Source organism: Cygnus atratus, chromosome 7 (genome assembly GCF_013377495.2).
Source record: "Cygnus atratus isolate AKBS03 ecotype Queensland, Australia chromosome 7, CAtr_DNAZoo_HiC_assembly, whole genome shotgun sequence".
NCBI classification, from domain to species: Eukaryota; Metazoa; Chordata; class Aves; order Anseriformes; family Anatidae; genus Cygnus; species Cygnus atratus.
Window position 1 is genome coordinate 36,857,922 of NC_066368.1, and position 25,012 is coordinate 36,882,933.

The following is a 25,012-nucleotide window of genomic DNA, read 5'->3' on the forward strand; positions in this document are numbered from 1 at the left end:
TGATGTTCTTCCACAATGAATAGAAGAAACCCACAAAAAAAAAAAAACTTTCTGAATGCCCTAGCATCCACTCCAAACATCAGAATTATACATTTAAAGCACTGGTAGTTAATAAGGCATGAGACAATTTTCTTAAGACAAAATAAAATTCCAATACAACACAGTCTTCTACCACCCACTAATTTACACGTGAATAATATAATCAACTAGACCAAACTATGCTTAATGTAAAGTCAATAAATTCCTTTTTGGCTGTTGACACAAAAACCTACTGGGAATTAAACACTTGAGGAAATTAATCATTATAACACTCTGGCTCAATGCACATCTATATTGAAATAATTTGATCTTTAATTCACTTTATTTGTAGTTGGGTTTAAAGCAATAAATTTGATAGAAGCAAGCCTCATTAAACCGCATCCAGTTCACACAGCCTTTCATTAAGCTTGGTATATTTGAACAAGCTCAAAAAAGATTCATTTCCTTGAAAACAATTGTGCATTAAAGTAACCCAAACAAACCAAGACCATTAATACATAATACAGTAAAAGCATTTACATTTGATCTGAGCAAGAGTCAACATTAATGATTTATTTGCTTTCAGTACATTTTCTTGATGCAGTGATACTCTCTTATTGACCATAGAAATTCCCCAATAGCAGGAAGACATACAAAATAAACCATTTTGGGATCAGGCTATCATGATAACCTCCCAGCCAGCTGTTTTAGAAGTTGGGTTTAATTCCTCTCACACAGATATGGTTTAGCATCCTGGCTCCCAAACTTTGTTGGCTTGAAAACTACGGCAGCAACAGGTGGCTCCTTCAGAGCCAGCCTGGGAGGCTCTATCACACCCACTGGCTGGGGAAACTTGTGCAAGTCACTTGGCTGCACAAAACTGACCAAACCAACTGCTAAAACAAACTAGCTCAACACTACCCTGTGTGAAGTCAGAAGCAGCAGCAACTCTGCTAAAGGCGCAGCAATCCAGCTCCATGTGTAGCTTCTGGGACACACCAAACAGTCCAGCAGTCTGGGCATGTCTGCAGTTGGAGTCCATCTCTCCCAGCGTGAGCATGATGGTCACTGCCTATCAACACACGAGCTCTGGTGCCTGCACAGTATAGTCTGAAAACCTCTGGCAAAACAGAGTTAAACTCAAAGTGTGCTTGGAAACACATGCATTAGCTCCGAGCACGATGTTAACTGCTTCCATGCTTTACTTCTCTATTCTCTTCTGGTTTGAGAGGAGACAGACAGGACGCTTTATGCAAAGGGGCTGCTTGCTCACACATGCACTTGGGCAAAATCTTCAGTGATATAAATACTGAGATACTCAGACTTAACTCAAACTCCACATACATTATCCACTTCAAACCTGTGATCCGATTTCAAGAGGTGGAGAAGTCCACAAGAAAAGTTTATATCTTTGCAAGACTATGCTGTGCCCATCCCTGCACACTTTACGCCTCCATAGCCTGCCTTGAGGAGAGAAACATGCACCCATGTAACTTCTTACTATGAGACACAGACAGTATCTATATTACAACTGAGCTGGAAATAGTCAGGTATCAGAGTAGGGTGATAAAGAACAGAGGTACAGACTTTCATGAAGCGCAACAGGATTCCTTGCAACTCTAAAAAGGCGGAACCCTTATGAAAATGTTTTCCCCTTCCTCAAACCCAACAGCTGAGACCATCCAAAGTCATTTAACAACGCTACCGTCAAACCCATGCCAGTTGCTACTATATGCAGGCAATGAAATGAAGCTGCAATAAAATACAAGATATAGGACGCACAGGTACCAGGTTATACAAAACACCTCAGTGAGCAGAAATCCCTGGAAAACACATCCTGATCCTTGCAACTTTATAGCAATTTTTCCCAACAAAAATAGTCTGAAAACCACCCACACAACAGCCAACTGCTCCGTTACAGCTCGAAGGCAGAGACACCACCTTTAGGTGTCTCTTACTCCCCTCTTCTTGCTGTACTAACTAGAATGGAAAGGGGGGTCCTTTCTGTTCTACGTGTCCTTTTACTGTCCCCAAGCATGATAATGGGGCTAGATTCAGGTGACTACTATTCCACACATGAGCACTGAGCATGATAGTGCCTTAAGTTCTTATGACAAAGGGCAGAATCGATGATTACACAGAAGGCTGTGCTACAGGGTTTCTCCCACCCCTCACTCAGCTTTCCTGTAAGATTCCTCGTGGACGAGGAATACACTGACGCTGCAGAGGTTCCAGGACAATTTTGCTTGTCATTTCAGAACGTCATAACACATCACTAAGAGAAGGCTGCAGTGGGGCGTGGTCCAGTGGCATTTCTTAGAGCAACTCTGCACCTGTTGGCCCAGCTGTTGGCTGGCTGCAGCCAGCACCAAGTTGGACAACTGGCTAGGTTAAGGTGAGAAAAATATGCTCCATTCAACACTGCTGAATGGTTGCCAGTACCTGCAGAGTGGAAGCTGCTCTCAAGTGTAAAAGTCACTACTGTAAAGTTAACAGCACACAGAATATTTTGTTTTTTACCTTTCTTTCATTTACTGTAGTCTTCTGTTTTTCCATCCTCACTGAGTCTTGCACTGTATTTTCCCATTTTTTAAATAAAAATGTCAGTCTTCACAAGAAGAGAAGGTTGGTAATTCACAGTATATATAACAATGATGCAAATAAAATGTTTATATACACATAAATGCATTTGTGTAGGAATGTAAGATATGTGCAGGTATGTTTTGCAGGTACTTCATCATAGAAGATAAAAAAAAAATCTCTTCCCTGGAAGCTGTTTAAAACTTATTTGCATCAATTCCCGTATCACTACTGCTAAACAGCATTACAATGCAAAAATCACACTCCTACAGTTTTCTCCTCCTGAGATTTACGGTTAGGTTATAAGAAAAATACTTCCTGGTTAAAATGGACAGATAATGCAATACAGCTTTTGTCAAACTAATACATATGTTATAATTCACAAGCTTCCAGGCTTAAGCGAATTCTTTCTTGAGGTGCTGGCAGTTTATAAATTAGTTCATTTGTAGTATAGAAAAAGCTTTGCAATTAGTACCTAGTTTATCATTAAAACCTTGCATTCACTGTATGTCGTCACAGACTAATGAGTTTGGCTCTCATTTACACACAATTATTTTCTGGCATCTCGCTACAGTCGATCCCATTATTTCCTATATAATTGACCAACTTCAACAGCTGTAGCTCTTCTTTCTCGTGCAGTATGTTCTATATTTACAGGGGGATCACAGTTATCAGTCTTAAAATAGTTCCACATAATGTACAGTTTAAGTTTGACAAGGCTTAAGATGCTTTGCCCTGCAGCCAGTACAAGCTTGATTTAAAAAGTACTGTACAGTAATTAGATTTAACCAACAGAATCACTTAAAGTGCCACACACATTGACTGGTAGAGCTTTTACTGCAATAGATCAGACTCATTACTCAGAGACTGAAAAGCAGTTAGAGATTCATTTACCTGTGGTACTAGAAAATAATACATTTAGTTCTGATTATGGCAGTGAATAAGGCATGCGGGTATAAGTCCTGCATGTCCAGCCATGTCAGATGCTATCCTGGACCAAAAGGAATAGAACAGGTCCTATTTGAATCTCAATTAGAGACTAACTTGCTAAGTCCTCCTAGGAGAACCTGGAATGTCTTGTCTTGGAATTTCTGACCGTAACAGCTTGAAATAGCAACATTTCAAGACAGAAACGAACAATTCAAGAAGGCTTTCTCATGGCTAGTTGAAACTAAATACTAAGATCCTTTCATCTACTGCAAAACCTACTTCCAAGAACAAGCAGTTGTGCAAAAATAAGTGCTATCTTGTTTAGCATAAGAGGTCTGAAATTCTGAAAGCCAAGAAGCCCTTTCTTGTTGGGCCTCAGATGTCATGAATGATCTTCACTGAATCAAAGGAGAAAGCAGGAGTGGAAAGGAAAGACAGGATTCAACTGCCTTCAACCATGCTGTACCGTACCGCATATCTGTACAAAAGGCAAAGCCATCAGAAAAGTATGCTTTTACAAATCTAACCGTTGGTATGCTGCAGTACATACACACAGAAGACAACTCTCACAGAAAGGTGGCATTCCCCCCACCCCTCACTTCTACCCTTAGTATACAGCATGGAAGCAAGAGAAGACTCTTCATGGTTTCTTGGCATCACACTGTGAATTTACAAGGACAACAACTTGCATAATACAGCTTTTTGTTATGGAATTGTAGAGCTTTGTGGATATTGTTTTCACATCAGGCATATTCATGATGGCTTAGAATTCCAGACATTTGAAAGTATTTTCTTTTGCATCACTAGGAAAAACAAAAAACACACAAGAAAAAGAGTAAAAAAGCTGCTTCCTGTGAGGAGGTAAAAGGCTCTGCCTTTTAGTTATTGTGCTCTTAACAGCTGTCAATTGTCAACACTGACAGCTGCACAGGAAAACCTGCTAGCACTCAGGACATTTTCCTCTGGAGTATTTTATAAAGGATAACACACTAGCCAAATGTCTCCGTAAGTTTTCACAGGCAGGTGCCCATCAATACTGATGACAGCTGAAGAGATAGACAGACAGACATCTATCTATAGGTACCACTAGTTGAAGCGTCATTAGATCGAGTTCATATAATCCACAGGGAAAGGGAAGAGAGAAAAGGGAAGGTTGCACCTCAAGACCTGCACACTGCACTTCAGTTTGATTTCTCATTCCCTTTTTACACCGCTAGATACCTCACGTTCTCAGCTTAAAAAATAAAAGAATGGTGATGCTGCAGGTCACTATGGATTCTTGCACATAAAAACCTGCATTGACCAATTTTGGATGGTAAACAGAAAAAACTCTGGTACTACAGGAAGTACTTCTGCATTATAACTCAGAATTGAGTAGCCTGATTTATGCTCTATTAGCAAAATACCATCTTTTATTATTATTTTAATGCTATATTTAATACCTACAATATTATTTAATACCTAGGGAGAAGCCCATCCATCCTCAAATAGAACATCTGCATGACACCCTAACAATCTTCTCCTGAATCAGAATTAAGCATTAAATTCAAAAAACTACCTCCACTGCGTTCATTTGGTCTTTTGGTTCTACTCTGATGGATTAGCGATTTAACTGTTGTAACTCACAATCAAAGAAAGATTGTTTTAATCCAGCTATGAAAGCCTGAGCTCTTGAGCTCACACACGTTCCTTGTGTGCCATTCTGAAAGCTTCACCTGTGCTACTGCCCCTGCAGACCTGCTGCAGGCAGCACCCAGCACTCCATTCCCCGGGGCCAGGAAGGTTAAGCAGTGCCCTAAGGCAGCATTCTCTTGTCAGGACACAGATGCACTGCAGTCAGGGCCTCGAGCTGGCTCTCTTCTAAGCTGTGCGCACCAACAGCGGAAGGCAGACAGATAGGTGAGAGAAGCTAGCACCAGTGGGATACGAACGTGAGAAAGAAAGGCAGCTTCTCCTCCAGCAGGAAACCGCCTAACATCCACCATTTAAGTTTCAGGTTTCCCATTTCCTCAGATTATTTTCAGCTAACTATTAAATAATTTAATACTGCAAAAGAACCTAATTAATGTCTATGACATGACCTGAACTATGCTGTGGTCTATACCCTAACAGTAAATGCAGGTCATGGTTGGCTTTTTCCTTCCCCTAATTATCAGGGGTGAAACTACAAAATCCAAGTTAACCTCAGCTAAGGTCCCCTCCTGGGAGAAGTTCAGAAATGGCTGTACAACAAAATACAACACTGCTCAGTTGAAGTTTCTGAACTGGTCCCACACAGACCAGAGAATGAAATCTGTCCAGTCCTGTCTATCGCTTGGGCTCTTGGTGTTACTGACTTCCCTGTTAGCACTCTGGAGAAGCCTCCAAACTGGTTATAGAAGGAAGAAAACAGTATACTGTTATCACTGATACTGATAGCACCTCAGAAGTATACAGTCTGGTTACTAACTGATAATTTGGGAAAAAAAGAACCCCAAGTATTCAGCCAAATTGTACATAGCATGAACAGGTTTCATATAGATTATACGTTACTACTCCTCACTTTCACAAAAGGACACATCCTAATCCACCATGGAAGTGGCTAAAAAGTATTTATTACAGCTTTTCCCTTCAAGCTTCCCACTGATAAGGCTAAACAAACTAACAAGCTCAGAAGAGAAGTCTTCAATGTAATTCTACTAAATTAGCAGAAAAAGCATTTTGTCTGGAAAAAAAAAGGAAAAAGGAAAAAAAAAACTTTTGCTATTGTTTTCATTCAGCAGGTTATCTGTTCTAGATTATGCTACTCCTTGAAAAGCTGGAAACGTACTTGGAACCTCACACCTACAAAACAAAACCAGGCATACAGCACTAACACCAAACCTCTGCCATCTGTGGCAACAACCATGTAGAGAGCTGATGCTGACAGCACATGTAAGCTGCATCCAATACATCTGTGACGGGATTTAATAGATCTAAGAAAAATATTTTTGGAGACTAAGTATTAGCTGTTTTGTGAATACAAGTCAAGCCTACATCAAAATAGACTTCCTAGATTTTGTACAATTTAGTTTCAACAGAAACAGCCCAACAATACTTCCTGAAATCGCACAGAAGGCAGGCAGCAACTTACTGGGAGAACTCTAATCAGCACATATGATTTGGGTCGAAGGGCCCATTAAGGTCTGACCCATTAAAACCTCATATACTTGACAAAGAAGACACTTTCAAGAACAAAGCCAGAGGAATCTGAACCAGGTCTCAGAAGCACCTTTTCCTGTAAGGTGCATCCGGTTGCATTTTCACCACAGCCCATTTAACCCCCAGCCCTCTTCTCTTCACCTCTTACCCTGAAGACAAGGTATTGGAATACCAAACACAGTGACATCCAATCTATTTCTAAACTTTGCTTAGGAACCATAATGCCTTGGGAAAGCTGCCCTCTAGAAGATCCCTTAAGTACTCAATCCACTGCTATGTTACAGAAGGAAGTATCCTGCCCTGTTCTATACAGCACTGTAACACAAGTATACCCCTGTGTGCAGCATTGCTGTAACAATACCTTATTCTGATTTATGTTATTCATTCTACTTCTGAAGTAATAGAACTATCCTCCACCCCACCCCCAAAACAAAATACCTTCCAGATCCTTACAGAACACAATTTTCTTGGATAACTACACTGATCTGAGAACTTGAACTCTTTTTTGAAGCTTTGTAAAACTGTCCAACAATCCAAATGGGTTCTTGCTTTCTGTAATCCAAGTCATTTTAGCTCTACCTGGGAATGCCCCAGTCCCACCTCCTCCAAAATGATTCTAAAATCTAATTATTTTACTTAGCTCTTGGAGAGTCTTTAATAAAAGCAACCTATTTGAAAACTTAATTCTGCCTAGTTCTCAAAAGGGTGGGAAGACAAGCTTACAAGCAAGTTTTAACACGACAGTGAACTACCACCTTTAAACACACGCACATATCCAATAAAACAAGTGCACCCAAGTGTAATCCAAAACAGATAAACAGATTTATTTATGAACTTTATAATAGGCAGATTGCTTAAACTGTCCTTGAGGCCAGTTTCATCAACAAACTAGGAACTAGTTTAAACTGATATTTGACACATGAGCTAGTGTCAAATATAAAGAGAAAAAAACTTTAATAATGCAAGAAGCAGGAAGAAACAAGAGTGTCTTTGCTTTGTACTGCCTTAAGAAGAGGCAGGGGGAGAGAGGTAGGAGGGAGGGGAAAAAGACAAAATCAAAAACTAACAGCTCTCTGCCATCTCTCTTCCTGACCCATTTCCAAAGCTTTAAAATATCACTGAGCACATGGTGACAACATTTGAAAACAGTTTTGTCATAATATTGATAATTGCCATGATTATTAAAATACTGCAGGTGGTATCAAATAAAATCCTACAGTGGTCCAATGCTCAGTACCTGGCACTAGACTAAACAGCCTTTAGCATAATCTTTGTATTCACCAAACCCAGAATTCAACAACAGTAGAGCAGCTGCTCAGTGCCTGGTCTGCAGAATTCAATGAACAACAAAAGGTTACCTTAATTCAATGAGATAATCAGCACACATTTAGCCACTACCAAGAGTTTTCCAACCATCTGCAAGGCGGCAGAGCTAACAGCCTATAAAACAACTGATAGCATGCTGACAAGTCCTCACATCCCTCATGTTAATGAAAATTTCTCTCTTAGCAACAGCTAAAAAGAAGCTGAACTTACAGAAGTGCTCTAGAGGCATCACGAGCCAACAATTTCTTCGTAAGTGATTTCGATTGCCAGTGATCTCCAAACAGATGTCTGCTGTAATTGGTAAAAATCTACTAAATATATATTTTAGAAATAAAAGTGAAGTTGTCATGGCTTAAGAAAGCAAAAAACAATGGGAATCATAGCTATGCATGTACAAGACAAAAGTTAACTGATTTAAAGCTGCTGGCCTTGCAATGATATCAGTAACACGAAGTAAACAGAATGCTTGTGTTCTGCAGAGAGGAAAGATATTACTCTTAAGGCTGCCGCTGGAAATTGAAAGGTAATACGCAAGTCAGCTAAAAACTCAGATAAATATTTTTGAGAGGAAAAGTCAAATAAAAGATTCAAGTTTAAAACCACTTTAGCCACTATAACTATTTTAGGATTCCCTCCCCTGCTACATAGGCGTGAGAAGATTACTGTTGTTCTCACATTAAGCACACTAAGACATTTGTATCTTAACTAACTCTAAGTCAAATACCAAAGTTTTAAGGCATCATGCTTTAGAAGTAAAGTGCATACAAAATTAAAAAAAAAAATCACCTGTTTTAGTGAAACTCGCTTCGTATACCAAAACAGCAAGCAATTTAGAATTTTACTACCACACAGATCAGCAAAGGGAAAACGCTTAGTCTCAGCTGCCTGTTACTTTAGCAGCTCTACCCTAGGAACTGAATCCTTCAGAGGTCTCTTCAAGATACATCCAAACACAGCATTAAAGCAAGAAACAATCCATTAAGACTCAGTTTCATGTTCGCAGACTGTAGGCAGTTGTTTGGAGCTCCATGAAGAAAATTCAATATGGCATGTTCACACAACGAAGCCCGAACACCCAACGCCTTTTCCCCCTTAAGAAGAACAGAGCTGCCAGCTGCCAAATACATTTTCCTCAAATACAGTCAACTATAACAGGTTTATTAACAAAATCAGGTAAATTGTTTTTATGTCCAGTCTACACCTAGAAGTTATCTACCCTTCTCTGTAACAGGCTGAAGCTGCCCATCAAACATGTTGGAAGTGTTACTTAAGAAGGCCGAGTTATCGATGAGAAAGGAAACAAACCAACTCCAGTACAGCCCTTTCCCACCACTAGTATTGTGAAAGACATAAAACTCAATCTTGTCAGCCCCGAGCAGAATAGCAGCTTCAGTCATTTCCTTAAGTGCGCAGACAAACTTAAGCCAAACATCTTGAATTCAGAGGTGTATGTGAAGCTGGACACATGGGAAGACTTCTCCAGTGGTTTATTATTTTAAAAAGACACTCCTACCACCTCCCACGTTCCTATCTAGAAAAACTTTTGAAATTCTCTACTGAAAGAGTTGAAAACACGTCTCCAAGCAGCTACTCATCTGTTGTTAAATAAAACGCACACAAGCATTAAGGTAAAAGAACTGCCAATCATCACATGAACTGGGAGGGTAAAGCCCAGAACGGAACTCATGTTTATCAGATGCCCTGCTTTTCAATGGATGTGAAGCAGGAGGATTAACCTGAGTCATGATTTCTCTTAACAGCTATCGTGTTCCATGTTTTATCCAGGGTAAAACATCTTACTTTTAATCAAGAGACTAACATTACATACAGACAGCAAGAGGAGGAATTACTAGGCTACAATGGAAGCCGTCACCTTTAAAAACGTCATAGCTGAAAATTTGCTTTAAGAACATGTAGAATCATTAAGAGACAGAAGTACCAGCAATTTCCTCCTCCTCAACATGTACGGCTGACAAGCACAGTGACCCAGCAAGAATTCTTTCCAATGGCCACAGAAGAACAAGTCCCTGGTTTCTAAGCCAGTGTGCACACAAATTTGCTTGTGCAGTTAAACATATGCACTCACCCACACCGTAACAGACCGCTCCACATGCACGCAGCACATGCTGCTATACAACTTGACAATCAAACCTGATGACTGGCTTTCTCTATTCGCTTCTTGGCTGACTTATCTACAGCTTTCAGAACTTCAGAAAGTGTGTGTAGCATCTATATGAAAGCTTGTTTTGCTAAATCAGCAGAATGTGTTGCCAAGCATGTCAAAATAAATAGGAATTTTTTACTATGCAATTTTCCACTATTAAAGCAGCATTAATATTTGTAAAATAGTATTAACGATTTTTTCTGTGCAATTCAGTTTTCATAATGGGATGAAGCTGGAAGGGAAGAGAGCTGGACACTTCAAAACACAGCAGAAATTACCAGGTCAAAAAAATGCCTTACTTATGTATAACCCCAACATGTATTACATGAATTCCCATGTGGATATCTATTATCTGATTGGTATTTAGATTCTTACTTTTAACAGTGTGCTGTCCTCCTCTTCCACTACCACATTATTAACCCAACTCCTACAGCAGGTTCATTCGTCTTTACAGGACAAAACAGGAGCAACAAAGCAGGAAATCACAGCTAAATATATTTTCAAATTTGGAACAGATGTAAGGGATAGCTACAGTAGCCTTTATAAGCAAAGAACTTGTTTAACTAACTACTAAATTCAGTTACTAAAAGAGATTATTTTGGCCTTGAGAATTTCTTTAGGCTTATCAAGCACTGCCTTTTTCATCACCTTTTAACTATGTATTTGTAATAACTGCTTGGCTAACTACTGTTCATTATCCACAAATCCTAAGCACTCTGGAGAAGCAGCATTATTACAGACATGCTCAAGTTATGTCATACTGCTCTAAAACTCTAGGCTAGTACATTACGGCAATACTCATTTCAACTGCAAGTCTGATTTTAAGGAAGAATAACAAGGAAGGTGGGGAAAAAAACACCGAATTTGTTCCTAAATTGCATTACCAAGAAGTTGCAAACTGAGGCCCTTAAGGGAACTTCAACCCAGAAGGGCCTCAATGGCAGTGATACCTGGTGCTCTGAATCAGCAATCCAGTATCCACATTTCTACGAAAGAAAATGGTTGCAAAGAGCTGCCATACATCTCTACTCAGCTGCTGCTAAGCCACACTAGGACAATTCAGAAAATTATTTATATATAATACAGAAAAAAACGTCTGCTAATCCTATCAAGCAAGTGAACCTGGCAGGACTGAAGGCTGCATCCCATCTCACAGGGAAGAGTCAGCTTACAGACCTTGAGGGACAGAGAGCGCACATAGGCTTATTTTAAAGTATCAGTGCACCTTACTCTGATCTGCTTCTGCAACATCCCACAAAGTGTCTCCTCATGGGAGGAAAGCCTCAATGACCCACACCAGACCTCTGAGCTGTTCTAAACTGATTGTTTAAGTGTGAGGGGGGAAAAAAGCACGTATTTAAGACCCATTAAACACAGTATTTCAGAAAGAAGAACTGACCTATATTTTGCAAATAAAGATGGCTTGTCACTGCCTAAATTTAAGTGTAAAACACACCCTACACCAACTCTACTTGAATTCTTATTTTCTTGTCCTAAGTGGTGAAGTGTTGTACTCCTAGAAGTTCTGTTTTAACATTGTTATTTATATACACACCTAACCAGACTACCTATATGAAATAAGCCACAGCTACCACAGGCATCTGTGCCCAAGCATTAACAGAACAAACCCAAGTTCAGAATTTCCTACTGCATCATCAGTTGCATGCACTTGCTAGTCCCCTTCACTTCACAGAACCAGAAAGGTGAAGTGTGCTGTCTGACCTGCCCTTCTCCAAAGTTTGTCAGCTTAACTCAGTGGGACTTACAATTTTAAGTTGATTACTTAACACAAGGGCCACTCCCAAAAACAAGTTTCAAAAGTCAGAAGCCTAATATGGGGCTACAAGCCTAATAAGCTGTCTAGGCTCATGAATTTTGGAAGAAAATTTGAAAATTACTTACTTTCACTATATCTAGCCACTTGAATACTTGAATATTGCACCAAAAGCTCACATTACTTCTAGCAATTTAGCAAAGTTAACAGATGTCAATAGACTATGAGGTGGCAATGGTGCTGCTATTAGTAAGGTTTTCATGTCAAAATTTTTCCTGCTGAGCTTTTAAGTTTTCGGGCTAAGTTATTTAAGCACACTAGACCATTTAATCAAGTTACAGTCATGTTTATCATCCCCAACGTTTATCATTTCCCTAACTGCCAAAACAAGGAAGCCATTTAGCAAGACAATATAGTCTACATGACAGCAGAATGTCATGGTACCCCATTAGCATCCAGAGGAAATCATTCTAGTTAAAAGATTAGTTGGCCTCTTATCAGGTAGACACCAGTGACAGCATGAGATCTGTCAGCTCCGTGGCACCTGATTTGAAGCACTTGGTACTCAGAATTCCACAGCCACCATCTAGGTCCTAGGAGTGCTGATCCTGTACACAGGAGGACATAACATGTCCCTTTTTTGTGCCACAAAGTCCCAGTGTCCTGGCCAAAAGAGGTCCTAACAATCAAAGGAAACATGCATCTATCTTTAAACCAAGGAAAATATAGTCCTGGATAAACAGAAGAGAGTTGCCTTCCGAAAGAAGATGCTAACAGGACCATAAATGGGCTCAAATTTGGGGAAAAAAATGCTTTTACACCATTTGACTAATTCTTCTTTTAACAGTAGTTTTTAATTCTTAAAAAAAAAAAAAAAAAAGAAAAGAAAAAACCATTCTTGCCATTTCCAACTATCAAATTGAAGAACAATGGTTAATTACCAGTTGATCTATACCCAGGGAACTTTAAGGAATTCTATATCTATATATATATATATATATAAAATATATATACACACACATATAAACACACAGCTTATACATGTAAAATCTGTCAAGAAATGCCAGACTACCACAACTGCAGATTTTCAAGATTTTTCATCCCCTGTTTTACAACCAAGTTCCTGCAACACCAAGAAACTACACTGACAGTCATCGCATTCTAACTGCCACAGAATAAAGACCCAAGAGTCAGGACGCACTATTATTGAACACAGAAGAGGAGAGGCACTCAAGATAGTTGAGAATAGAGCACTAAGAAAATATCCAAAGTAGGTGGATATTTTCCAACATATTCCTCAAGTCTAAATCAGACTAATCAGCCATTTGTTTATTCTACAAGGAACCTTGTGAAAGGAGACAAAGGTTAAAACCTCTAGTTTGAGGATCCAATGTCACTCCCTGCTGAGACAGGACAGTTTGCAGAAGAGAGGAATGATGAACAACCGCAAACAGAACTGCAGAACCACACAGGTTTTCTTTAATTCATTGCTATCAGTTTCAATCCAGGACTCTCACTGCAGTATATCACACCAACTAATATAAGAGAAACTACCACAAGAAACAAATTTTAGCAGTCCTTAGGATTAAATGGCTTACAGTATAAGGCTTGGAACTGCTCCTCGCAGTAAACAAGAAGCATGAGCACACCATGTGAAACTATGTTCCTCAGCTAAACATTGAGTTTGGGAAAAAAGAATGAATAAGGTATTCCCCAATAGTTGTGTAAGAAACCGCCACCAGATGACCTGTGTGCAGAGCCGGTACCTGCAGACAACAGAAACTGGAAGCCAACCCCGCAGTGTCATCACAAAGGCACATCCCAACCTAACTCAGCAAACAGCTGTTTGGAATTCCCGTCCCACCACACAGTTCAAGAAGAATTTTACAAGCACTTTTCTTGGTTTGATCCAAATTTGCTGAACCTTAAAATAAATATATATACACACACACATTTTAAAAGCCCATTATTTATTTACAGTGATATGAGCTGCTTCTCTAGCATAGTGATGACAAGACTTTTCCATTTTAGTTGTAAATGCTCAAGAGATGGGGTAAGGGATTCTCCAGCTTGTGCTAAGCTCCAAAATCTGAAGCGTGAATAGGACCCATTATTAAGTGTTCACTTGGCTTTTGCAAGCAAGGATTTGGTACTTTTAGCATCTCAAACTACAGGGACAACAGTACCTAACAATCATTCTAGAACTTCAAGGACAAGAGCCAAAGGCACTTCCTCTTACATGAAATTAAGGTGGATACCTTTTAAATTGAAATAGTGAGATGCACAAACATGAGTTACTGCTTGTCAAATGACACTGGTGTTGCAGCAAGTAACAACAAATAACAGTCTTTTGTCACCATGAAGATGTTGCAAGGGTAGAAACACAGGTTGTCTCTTTAGACAACATCCTCCTCAGCTGTAGCACTGCAGACAGTCTCTTGCAGAAACCTACCTACCTGAACATTGGTGCTCAAAATTATCCTGAGGAACACAGACACAATCTAAAGCTACATCCAAAGCTAGGCAGTACAAATATTCCTTTATATGTACATCAGTCAGATACATTGTGTAGCACTTCCTTTCTGCCTAACTTTTCAGTTTCTGCTCAGTGGAAAGCCTAGAGGCCAGAGGGAACAAGGTAGAACAAGCAAAGAAACCCCAGCCAACAGTTGCTTGCCTAGCCACATAAAGGCAGGAAACTAAAGAGCAGAGCAGGGAGGAGCCTGGATGCCAAAAAAGCTCCTCTATAGATTGGACCTTTGCCTAAAAGACAGAAGGAGGAACACCCAGTGTCTGCACTGGCACAAGCTGCATACCCGAAAACTGAAATTCAACCTATGCCAAGTTACAGTTTGAAAAGCTAAATGTACCTAGGCCAGTGAAAACAAAATTAGATAGGAGTTCAGAGTATTAAAAAAGAAAGTTTGTTTTTGTTTTTGCATGAAGGTCAGCTTAGAAATACAAACTGAAAGTGAAGGAAGGGGGGGAGGAAGGTAAGAAAAAAATGTCATGCCAAGAATCAAATGGAAACAATTACTAATACAGTTGTTCAGCTGTTTAAGGGAGTGTTCAGGACAACCAAGAAAATGCTGCATGCATCAGATTAGCTGCAGTTGCACTGCCTCTTTTGAAGGATCCTTTAGGTAGTAGCTATACTGAACACAGCAGGGATGTTGCCACTGAGATAGACTACACATTCCCACTGTTCTGAGAACATTAAACAAGTGGCCATTACCTCACCTTTTGAAGCCTTTTTTTTTTCCATTTTAAATTATGTTTTGAAAGTAAGAAATTAAAGCCCTGTCTACAGCCTATAAACATCAGCTTCTTCAGGTTTACATCTGCTCAGCATTTGTGTTCAGGAGACAACCACCTCTTAAGACTCAATAGGTTTCACCCAGCTCCCAGGCAGCAGAACCTTCCCAGTGCTTGTCCAAGTGCCCAGGAGAACAAGAAACACAGTGTGCGAAGAGCAATGGCTGTCCTACAACTGACTCCATTGAAGATAAAATTTACCACCCATTTAAGAACTTGAACCAGAACTTTCACTGCTGCATTTCCAGATGTGTATTTTAGTGTGTCAGAGGCTTATCCAAAAACTAGGTACCATGAAGCATATTCAGACTCGTTTCCCCCTCTGTTCTCACCCCTTCCTACTACGCTCTCAACTTTTATACTGCATGTTCCAATTAACATACTTACACAGCCCTTTCCTGAAGATGCTGCATGAGAGAAGGTGTGAAGCATGGGAGAGATGCTACCTATGCAAGATACTCTGAACATAAAGAAGAGCCCATGAGAGCAGTTAAATTGTTAAAACTAACTATGCACTGCACTAAAGCAAAGTGCACAAGATCAAAATACTAAGCAACAAGTTTTCTTTTTCTGCTTTCCTGCATGCATTGTTTTTTGTTTGTTTCATTTTTGTTTATTTACAGGAAAGGAAAAACCTTTGAAGCCTTCAACCTAAAGGCTATCACGCTGTTTTCAGTTTGCCTTTGTTGTTATAAAGGGCCCACCTCTGGCTGGAGGCTAGGCTATTCCTTAATACAAACTTCACGCTTTAAAATAAGCAGCTACTCAAGTGCTTTGATTCACCTTACCCATCCACACCAAACTAGAGGCTCTCTTAATGTAACGACCAGAATATTCAAGGTAACTGTGGCATCTTTTTTGGTATTTATGCTACCCGTTATATTTTCCAGAATGAACTGCCTAGAAACCATACCGACGATGAGAGTTAGCCACCTCCCAATGCAACCTGTCCTTCTTCTGAGCCTTGTGCTTGCATCTCTTGAAGCACAAGTGAAAACGCAACCCGCACAGACACGAGGGAATGGAAAGGGGTGGAGAAACTGAGAATTCACACAGCTGTACTGTGTGCTTCTGCTTCCTGTAACAGCTAGCTGACACACCTTTGCCCAAACCCAATAGTCAAGGTAACACTTGAAAGAAATACTGTTTCTAAACAAATCCTTCATTCCAGGCCAATGGAACAGGATGAAACATGGTGATACAAGCTAATGCTGCTGTAACTAGCTGCAGCTATTTCAACTTCTACTGAACCAAGACAACTACATCTACTTGCGCTGGATCACCCACTCAGCGGGGAGGCAAGAAAAGCAGCGTGGTATCATCACCGAGAGAAAAATTTAGCACCTCCTGCTCCCTGTTCCACATACGTACTTCATCTCACGCAAAACACCCAACACCCCCGGCATACAGTCATGGCTCCAGCTCCACAAAACTAACTTCAGTGGCACTGCAATATAGCAGTATCATCTCCTCCGTGTACTAGGCACTCTAATGGCTCAGAGGGGGAAGGAAGGGGTGCATGTGTGTGAAAAGCCACCAGCACAACCCCCTGCCTGCCCCCCAAACGTTGCTGGTTCACCTTGTACATAGGAAGAAAGGATCAGAGTCTGCACTTAGTACTGCAAGTGTGAAAGTTCAGGTTGCCAAAGGGGGAGCTCTGAAAAGATGCAGACTTGTAATGCAATAAATCTTTACCTCTCGTCCTGATGAGATGTTAACTATGCACAAGTTTAAAATAAAAAATCAAGAAGCTTCAACAGTAATCTATCTAAGCAGTTTTCTACAGCCCCTCCTGTTCTTTCTTCTCCTCAAGGTAAGTCAACAGAAAATATACTTGAACTTCACCTCTAGTCTTTGCAAAAAAAAAAAAAAAAAAAGGCCACCCCAAAAACAAAATGTGTGCACTCAGCTTTTACTCGAGCTAACTACATGAACAGTCAAACAAAGAAGCTTTAAAATACATTCATCTCTTTCAAGCCCAGCCATTCATGAGAGATGCCAATTGATTACTGAATTTTTGACAATAAAATATAATCATGGCATTCCCCCAGTACTGCCACCAACTTTTCCACATTAACTCTTCCACACTAACTCTTCCAATTAAAATGGCCGAGCAGTTTTCCTGCAGCATTTCTCTGCTCATTCATAATTTATCATTAACATCAAATGAACATGCAATCGCATCCCAATAACAAGCCTGCTTATAGAATTAGTTGCAGAACTGTCCCTTCTTCAGTGTTTTTAAAGCCACATAGCTTGAGGATCAGGAAACACCCTATGTTTGAACGAAGTCTACACGCATTTGCCCAGTAACCTGTGCCACAACTAGTACAGCTGAGCACAGCACGTGAGGATGTGCACTACACGGATACACAACTACTGCTTTGCCAACCTTACGTCAAAAGTATTTTTGTGTCAGGCAGAAGTGTATGTCAAACAGTTTTTAAACACGCAAGTCACACTGCTAATTTTGAGGCACCCAAATCAAAAGCTTTTTTCTTGCCAAAGCAGTTGCTAGATAACAGATTTGTTTGGCTAACTTCTGAAAGACAGATTTATCCTTATACCAGCATTTTAGTACGGCAATAATGGCTTTTTCAGCGCCGTGACCCAACTAACATTCCTAGCAACGGATGCCAGTCCCAGTGCATAGCCTAACAGGGAAGATTTTCTTTCCCCCAGAACTCACATGAAGCATCATAGCATTGAACTGTAGTGGTTGCTCTGTACTTCAGACTTCACATTTTTAATGCCACTGCAGTATCAGAATTGCAGAGGACTATCTGAAAGTACTTATACAATAGAAAGCTTTATCACTACAAGTAATTAAATCCTTAGAGTGTATAGCTACAGCAGTAATTGCATGGTAAACCACCCTTCTGAATTCCCATTCTGATTATTGAGCACGACTCTCCATGCATCCTTCAAACACCTGCCAAGTCCAACTTAATAGAAATGGACAGAAATCCACATAAGACCAACCATATTTAGAGAAACTCAGAAAAGTCAACGTCCAGATACCAACATTCATTGTGTCACCTCTGACAGTTCCATGAACAACTCTTTGAAATTTGCCTCAATATTTTTTAATCAAGCACACTCTTCTCTGTGCCCTTTAATGCCTTAAGATCTGCTGAAAGACAAAGATGAGTGAAAACCATCTTAAAAAGAAAAAAAAAAACACATAACATAGTATCTAGAAATAGATGCTAATGGCATTTCTACAATAACTGAGTTGTCTGGCATATTCCATGCCAAAAAAGAACTGCCTCCAACTTTACCATTAAGAAGTTTTTTAAAAAAACAAAACACAAATATTCCATTTTATATAAACCAATTCAAGCACAAGAGGTTGCTTCCTTCCAAGTATACTGAAAACTCAAAATACATTTCACCACACTAAATGATGAACGATCAAAGAATACCTACAGACACGTCTTGGATGCCAGCCTTTTGTAAACAAAACACCAACTGACATCCCCCAAACGTTCTCCCTCAAGGCTTCAACACTGTGAATAACTAACCTGAAAAGAAAGTCCAAATAATCAAAACAAAAAAAAAACACACATCTAACAAGTCCAAGGAAATTGAAGATAGGAAGAGGATTCTCAAGTTTACCCCTGTTTGTCAGTCTGACAGTACTTATATTCCTAGAATATTTACATTGGCTCCAGTTCCTATTCCTATTAACTACAGTTTTAAAGCTAAGTGAAGTATCTATATACAGATATCTTAAAAAACAAACAAAACACACTAAGTATCTTAAATATCAAGAGTTCTATTGGTAGTACTTCAGCTAGTGTTAGAACCACAAGAAAAATCATGTCCACACAAAGTGAAGGTAAGAATGCCAGAACCAAATCAGATAGCAGCTATCAGCAACACCAGTCCACCAGACAAGACAGAACAACCTCACACCCAGAAGACAGCAGACAGCTGCACTCCTCCCTGCTGCTGTTTACCCACTGAAAAGCCAAAAAACAAACCACCCAACACAGAACGGCAGGACACAGGGAACTAAGTAAACATGCCTTATCAGACCTGATCCTGCACAGATCTTCGGCATGCACCCTCGCTTACATGCATTTAAAAGGCTAAATAAAGAACAAGATAAATCGTTGCTTATGCATTACTACATTTGCTTTCATTTTTTCAGCCTTACCTGGTCTTTTTCATGGGGTAAAAGGCTGACAGGTGGAAGAGAAGCTGGGAAAGCGCTGGGATATTTTGGAGGTCCTTTGCTTTCCAAACCACCATAATTCACTCTATACTGAGGTCCATCCTTCAGTAATCTCCCATTGTTCACAGCACGTTTGGCCCCCAGACGCAATCTCTGCTGAAAGGCAGGATTGTTGAAAATGTTTGCTAGGTCATTTTGACTTCTCAGATACTTCTCTATGTTTTTCAGGGAGGAGCCATTTGGTTCTTGAAGCCCTTCGATTGCTCTTCTCAACAGTTTATTCCAATCCACGTTACGAAGCTCGTTACAAGCTCCTCTAGATCCTTTAACAGGTTTAGGAATAGTGCCAGGCTTAACAGATGAAAACCGTCCAGGATTATCTGGGTCCTTGTAGGATGCAAGGCCTTTGTTGGTAACTTTAAGAATAGAACCATCTTGAACACTAAGTTCCAGCTGTTCCGAAACAGTCTTCTTATCTAATCCATGGGAAGCACAAACAGCATGACATATTCTCTCTTCAGATGGCCGTTGCTTTTGCTTTTTAACTTTTTGTATAGCTTCAAGAATCCACTCGGTATAAAGTGGGTTGGCAAGTTTTACCATGGTTGACCAGTAATTGTTTCCAGCCAAGGGTTACCCATAGAGGTTCCTCCTTATCCTTTTAGCAAATTTTTCAGAGGTTGTTCACACCTCAAAGACAAATCAAGGGATTCCACACACTGCTTAGATACATCTCAAAAAAACCCATCCTGAAGAGTCAGAGAAGACAGGGAAGCATCTGCTGGCTGAAACTTCCAATTACTTTACCAATATGGAAAGGCAGAAAGGATTCATTCATGGTGATACTCGTACATCCTTACAAAACGTTTGTTTCAACCTTTAAAAAGAAAAAGGAGAAGGCAGGGGAGATTACAGTTAATGCCAGAAGAGTAACAAATAGAACACAATCAGACATTTATTCGTAGTGTAGATAATGCAGTATGCAAAAATCTCTGAGAAGTTATCTGAAACGTTGGATAATTCCCTCCCCACATCAGAGGTCATCAGAAAATCCTTACATTTCTCATAGCATTCAATGGGTTTAGCTCTCCTAAATTCCATCACCCCAACACCTAACCTACTACTGACTTGTCAGGCAGCTTCCATTCAGCCAAACATCTGAAAACAGTCTCAAAAACATGAACTGCCTACAAAACATTCTTAGACACATTGGAGTAAGAAAATGTCTACATGTATGGATTATACCTGTACAGTAAAAACCCCTTAACTGATGGAAGTCAAGTTATGAACCACAGCCATTTCTGTGTGCTGCCTTGTAAGCACTATGCCCTGTTTTGATTACACAACGGAAAAGAATCAATACTCCAGAATCAGAACAGTGTTACTGGTATTACATCTTTCATTAATACCTAGCTATCCTATAATGCAGAAAGTAATTACAAAGGCACACCTCATTCCAAAGTATGCAGTTAACAGGCACCTATTTTTGATAGAGGCTCTCAGGAACATATATTAAAACAAAGTCACAGGACACAGTTTCACATATATACACCGTCAGCATGAGAACACATAAGGAGGTCATATTGACAAAACATGTTGCAGTGATTCAGCTCCAAGAACAATTTTCTTTACTTATTATTGAATATATTCCTCTAATAGAAAATTCAGTGGCTACAAAAACTTATTTCAGAAATCTGAAAGAACATCTTGAATGGGAATTTATTTCTTCTGCAAGACATTCATTTTTTATAAAATGAAAAAAAACACACAAATTAAAACAGTGGTCATCTAATGACTAAATATATTTAACAGCTTTTTTTTTTTGCTGTGAAATATTAGTGGCAACTTTTGAAGACATGAACAGAGCTGTACAATTATTTTAAATCAAAGTAAAATACATACAAAAAGAGAGAAATCTTCATTCTCAGTAAGTGTGCTGTCTCATAAAATAGAAGATTCACCAGTTTCTCAGCAAAATCCAAAAATGAAGTAATCTGAAACTACATTTCTGAAGCCAAGACAATCAGCCTACAACAAGCAGAAATATCTGTGATTACATAAGTCTTGGCCCTCATTTATATTCATTTATTCAAGTCACCTTGCATTTCAATCATGTTTAAAACTTCAGTAAATTATGAATAGGAAAAAACCTGAATTGGCAGAGTAATCTTTTGTTTTTCAACTTGTTAAAAAGAATCCTCTGTAACTGTAAAGAGAACAACTACAAAAAAAAAGGCTTTTGGTTTCCTATATGTGCTCTCCTCTTCATCCCCCTCAAAAATCTCTTTAAATCTAAGGTACAAGATCATGTTTCACATATTATTACACCTACACAACAGAATTTGTAACAAAAGAACAGCTGGTAATTGGGGAATGTGAAACTCTTCTATACCCAAATAGTAAAAATATTAATCAATTCATTTAATTAATTTCTCATTCTTAAGGTTCAACTGAAGCGTAAGCATTTTTGGACTCAAATACACAAGTTCAACTGACTGCCAGAACGAAGACACACTCCTGATAAAAAACACAGGGCCTGAACATTTAATTGGCTCTCATACTGAACCCTACTACACAGACTGAATGATGTTTCTTGCTTCCAGTCTGTACTCCAGCAAGTTACATTTGATAACAGTACTGCATTTTTCAAGAATCAGTAATAAAACAGTAACTTGATCTCTAAACAGGCATTTTAATTTAATCCTCCGTGTACAGCATTGTTCAGATTCACCATTTTCGCATGATTCCAAAGCAACACTGTAGCCACAAACTGCAAACAAGTATGGGAAATAAAAGTTTCCGAGGTATTATGAATCCTTTGAACTCTCCCACAACTCTAACACTGAAAATACAATAACACAACAAACAAAGCAGAAGCCTATATATAGTGGAGACTGGCACAAATAGAGACAGCTTTATGCTTTGCCCTAGGCTTTGGAAGGCCCTTCTAGTTGCATATAAACAATGTGCCAGTTTCCTAGAAAGCTAGTTGTAAGATCCCAAGTTCCTTAATTCGGCTGTTCTACGAGGGGTCCTCATGAAGATGGTCAGTACTCAATTCAATGCTGAAAGCTGCGTTTGCTGAGTCAGACATACTTTCCTCATTTTTCAACCTCCTGCAGCACTGTTATATTGAATTTCATACAAGCAAACACATCACTTCCATTAAATTCCAGAATACACAGTGCAGGTCTGTTCCAAGCGCCTGGACATCAATGAACATTTTGGTATAAATGCTGCAACTTGTGGGTTACAGGAATTTTTATTGGCCAGTGACTGTGGCAAAAGGTGAGCATAAGCCTGTAGCTTCATGTAGAGCCTGCTACTTGGCACAGGAATTTCACAGCAATACACATTCAGAATTACATTTTTCCTTATTTATTTAAAATTCCCCATGTGTAATACAACCTCCTGCATGCTAGTGCCTACTAAATCAACACTAGTCAAGCGTATCAGCAGGAGCATTGAGTTGCCAACATGGGGCAGGATATTCCAAGAGAAAAGTCAAGACATTTTCAATTCACTCCTTCCAGCAGAATCTAAGTTTGTTCTGCTTTAGGAAACGCTGTAAAGCTAACCTGATCCCATTTCGGAACTGTTTTACCCCAACCAGGAGTTTCAGTTATTCTGCCACTTTGATCGCAGACGTACCCAAAGTGCAGCACCCTGACCTCCACAACCCACATGACATGGTCTACCATACATAAATTTCAGAGTAACCTCCTCATAGTAAACATCTTTGCCAGCAACATAATCCAGGCAGTGACCCAGGAGCGCTACGTTAAAGAGGCCTTTCATAAATCAGGTCCTGCTCGGACAGCTATTGATCCAAGATTAACAACATATAGATCTATACATACCCATTCACTCGCTATGTATAAATACAGAACAAGCTGCTTCAGAAATGAGCTTTACAAATTGAATGTAAAAAGGCATGGGGAGCTTCAAAATGAAGTTCAGGTTTCTAAGTTCAGGATTTATTTCACCAAAGCTGCCAAAGAAGGTCACACCTCATTTAATGTTTAAAGAAAAAAAAAATGCGATGCTTACCCAGAGATTTTTGAGGAAATACCAATTTTTAAGAGTGTTTATAAGTTAACAGCAGGCACTCATTTCTATTTGTTAATTTCCCTCATCTTATAATTAAATAACCTTTAATCAAGCCCTCAACAGCACCCATCCAATCACAGATGAGGTTCTCCAGACTCTTATGTGCACAGGACCACTTTCAAGTCTTATAGCAAGAATTATGAAGCTCTATGTCACATGCCATGTTTCAGCTTCTACACTACACGAAATCTTATTTTGAAAATGGTAACATTGCAGAAACTTCTGATCATGCTATAACACCCATCAAGGCTGTTAACAAGTCTGCTACCAAAAGGCTGCAGAACATAAGCATTGGTATGGTGGGGGGCGGGGTACAATACATTACTTTCAAACCAAGAGAAGCCATCCCTAGTCAGGGTTTGTCCTTTAACTTAAGTCATAAATAATCAAATAGATGCAAAGAAGTTGCAAAGTTGCAGCTTGGGATTTAGACTGAATGCAAATATAAAAACATACAGCTATTGTACAGCTGGTTCTAATTAAAGAACACATTGACTGAATCTGTCATTCTTAGGTGTCATCAGTAATCCTATAATCCTGTAATGAGGTCTTTTTTAGGCTGAACTAGTATCTGGAACTACTTCAGAGTGATCCACATTTTAAATGCAAGCTGTCTAGTTGGAAAGAATAAAAAACACTAACAACAACAAAAAAAAAAATGTTACCCACTCCAAAACAGCACTAAACAAGTTACTACACAAGTATCCAAAAAGCATTTTATAAAATATCATCTGAAGTCTTTTTCAGATAAATTCATAAAAAATTCACTTCAGTTGTCTTAAATGCAAATGCAGGTAAACATTTTCAAATTGAAGTTAAAGCTGCTACCAGAAAAATAAATAAAAAGGGGAGGAAAAACAAACAAAAAAAGAACAGCAACTCATGCAACCTGCTGGTGACCTGTGAAGCACAAATTCTTTCTGCTTCCTCCTACCTGCTCCGCACAGATGTAGAAGAAGCAGCAGCAGCAGGCCAGCTCTCTGCTGCAGCATCAGGGTCAGGTAAGGATTGCAGCAGAGGAGAAGGAAGAAGAGGAGACTGCCATTGCATTCAGGGAGTTCTTTGCCATTTTTCTTTCCTCCAAGCCATTACTACAAATTATGCAGCTAATCAGCTCTATTCTACCACCCCAATCTCAATTAATGATGCAAAAAGAGGCATGATACTCGTTTCACCATCACAAAACAGCCACCTACAAAGATACAAGGAGAAAGGAGATACTGACAAGGACTACCAGCACATGACACTCTGAGAATTATCCACATCATGAAGCCAGCTACCGTATTATTCCTTACAGAACCTGTACTTTTTAATTATAACAAGGAAGGGAACTGAAACTTGCCCACGCTTTAAACACAGACAGATAAGAAGATGTTACAATAACTTCAGAGCTATACCAGAAGACCTGAAGGGAGCAAGAGTAGTGTATGGGAAC

General features: G+C 39.4%; 1 protein-coding gene across 11 annotated transcripts in view; it reads right to left on the minus strand.

Moving 5' to 3' along the window:
- KAT6B (lysine acetyltransferase 6B) overlaps positions 1-25,012 on the minus strand; it is a 111,243-nt gene that overhangs the window by 83,780 nt on the left and 2,451 nt on the right. For 9 of the 11 annotated variants that reach the window (XM_035540377.1, XM_035540352.1, XM_035540359.1 and 6 more), the window contains exon 2: positions 19,450-20,344. In XM_035540377.1, the coding sequence (XP_035396270.1) occupies positions 19,450-20,070 (621 nt within the window). In that variant the 5' untranslated portion in view covers positions 20,071-20,344. Of the gene's footprint in view, positions 1-19,449; positions 20,345-24,511; positions 24,772-25,012 lie in introns of those variants that run through there. The other 2 variants (XM_035540368.1, XM_035540335.2) reach the window with 2 other exon arrangements.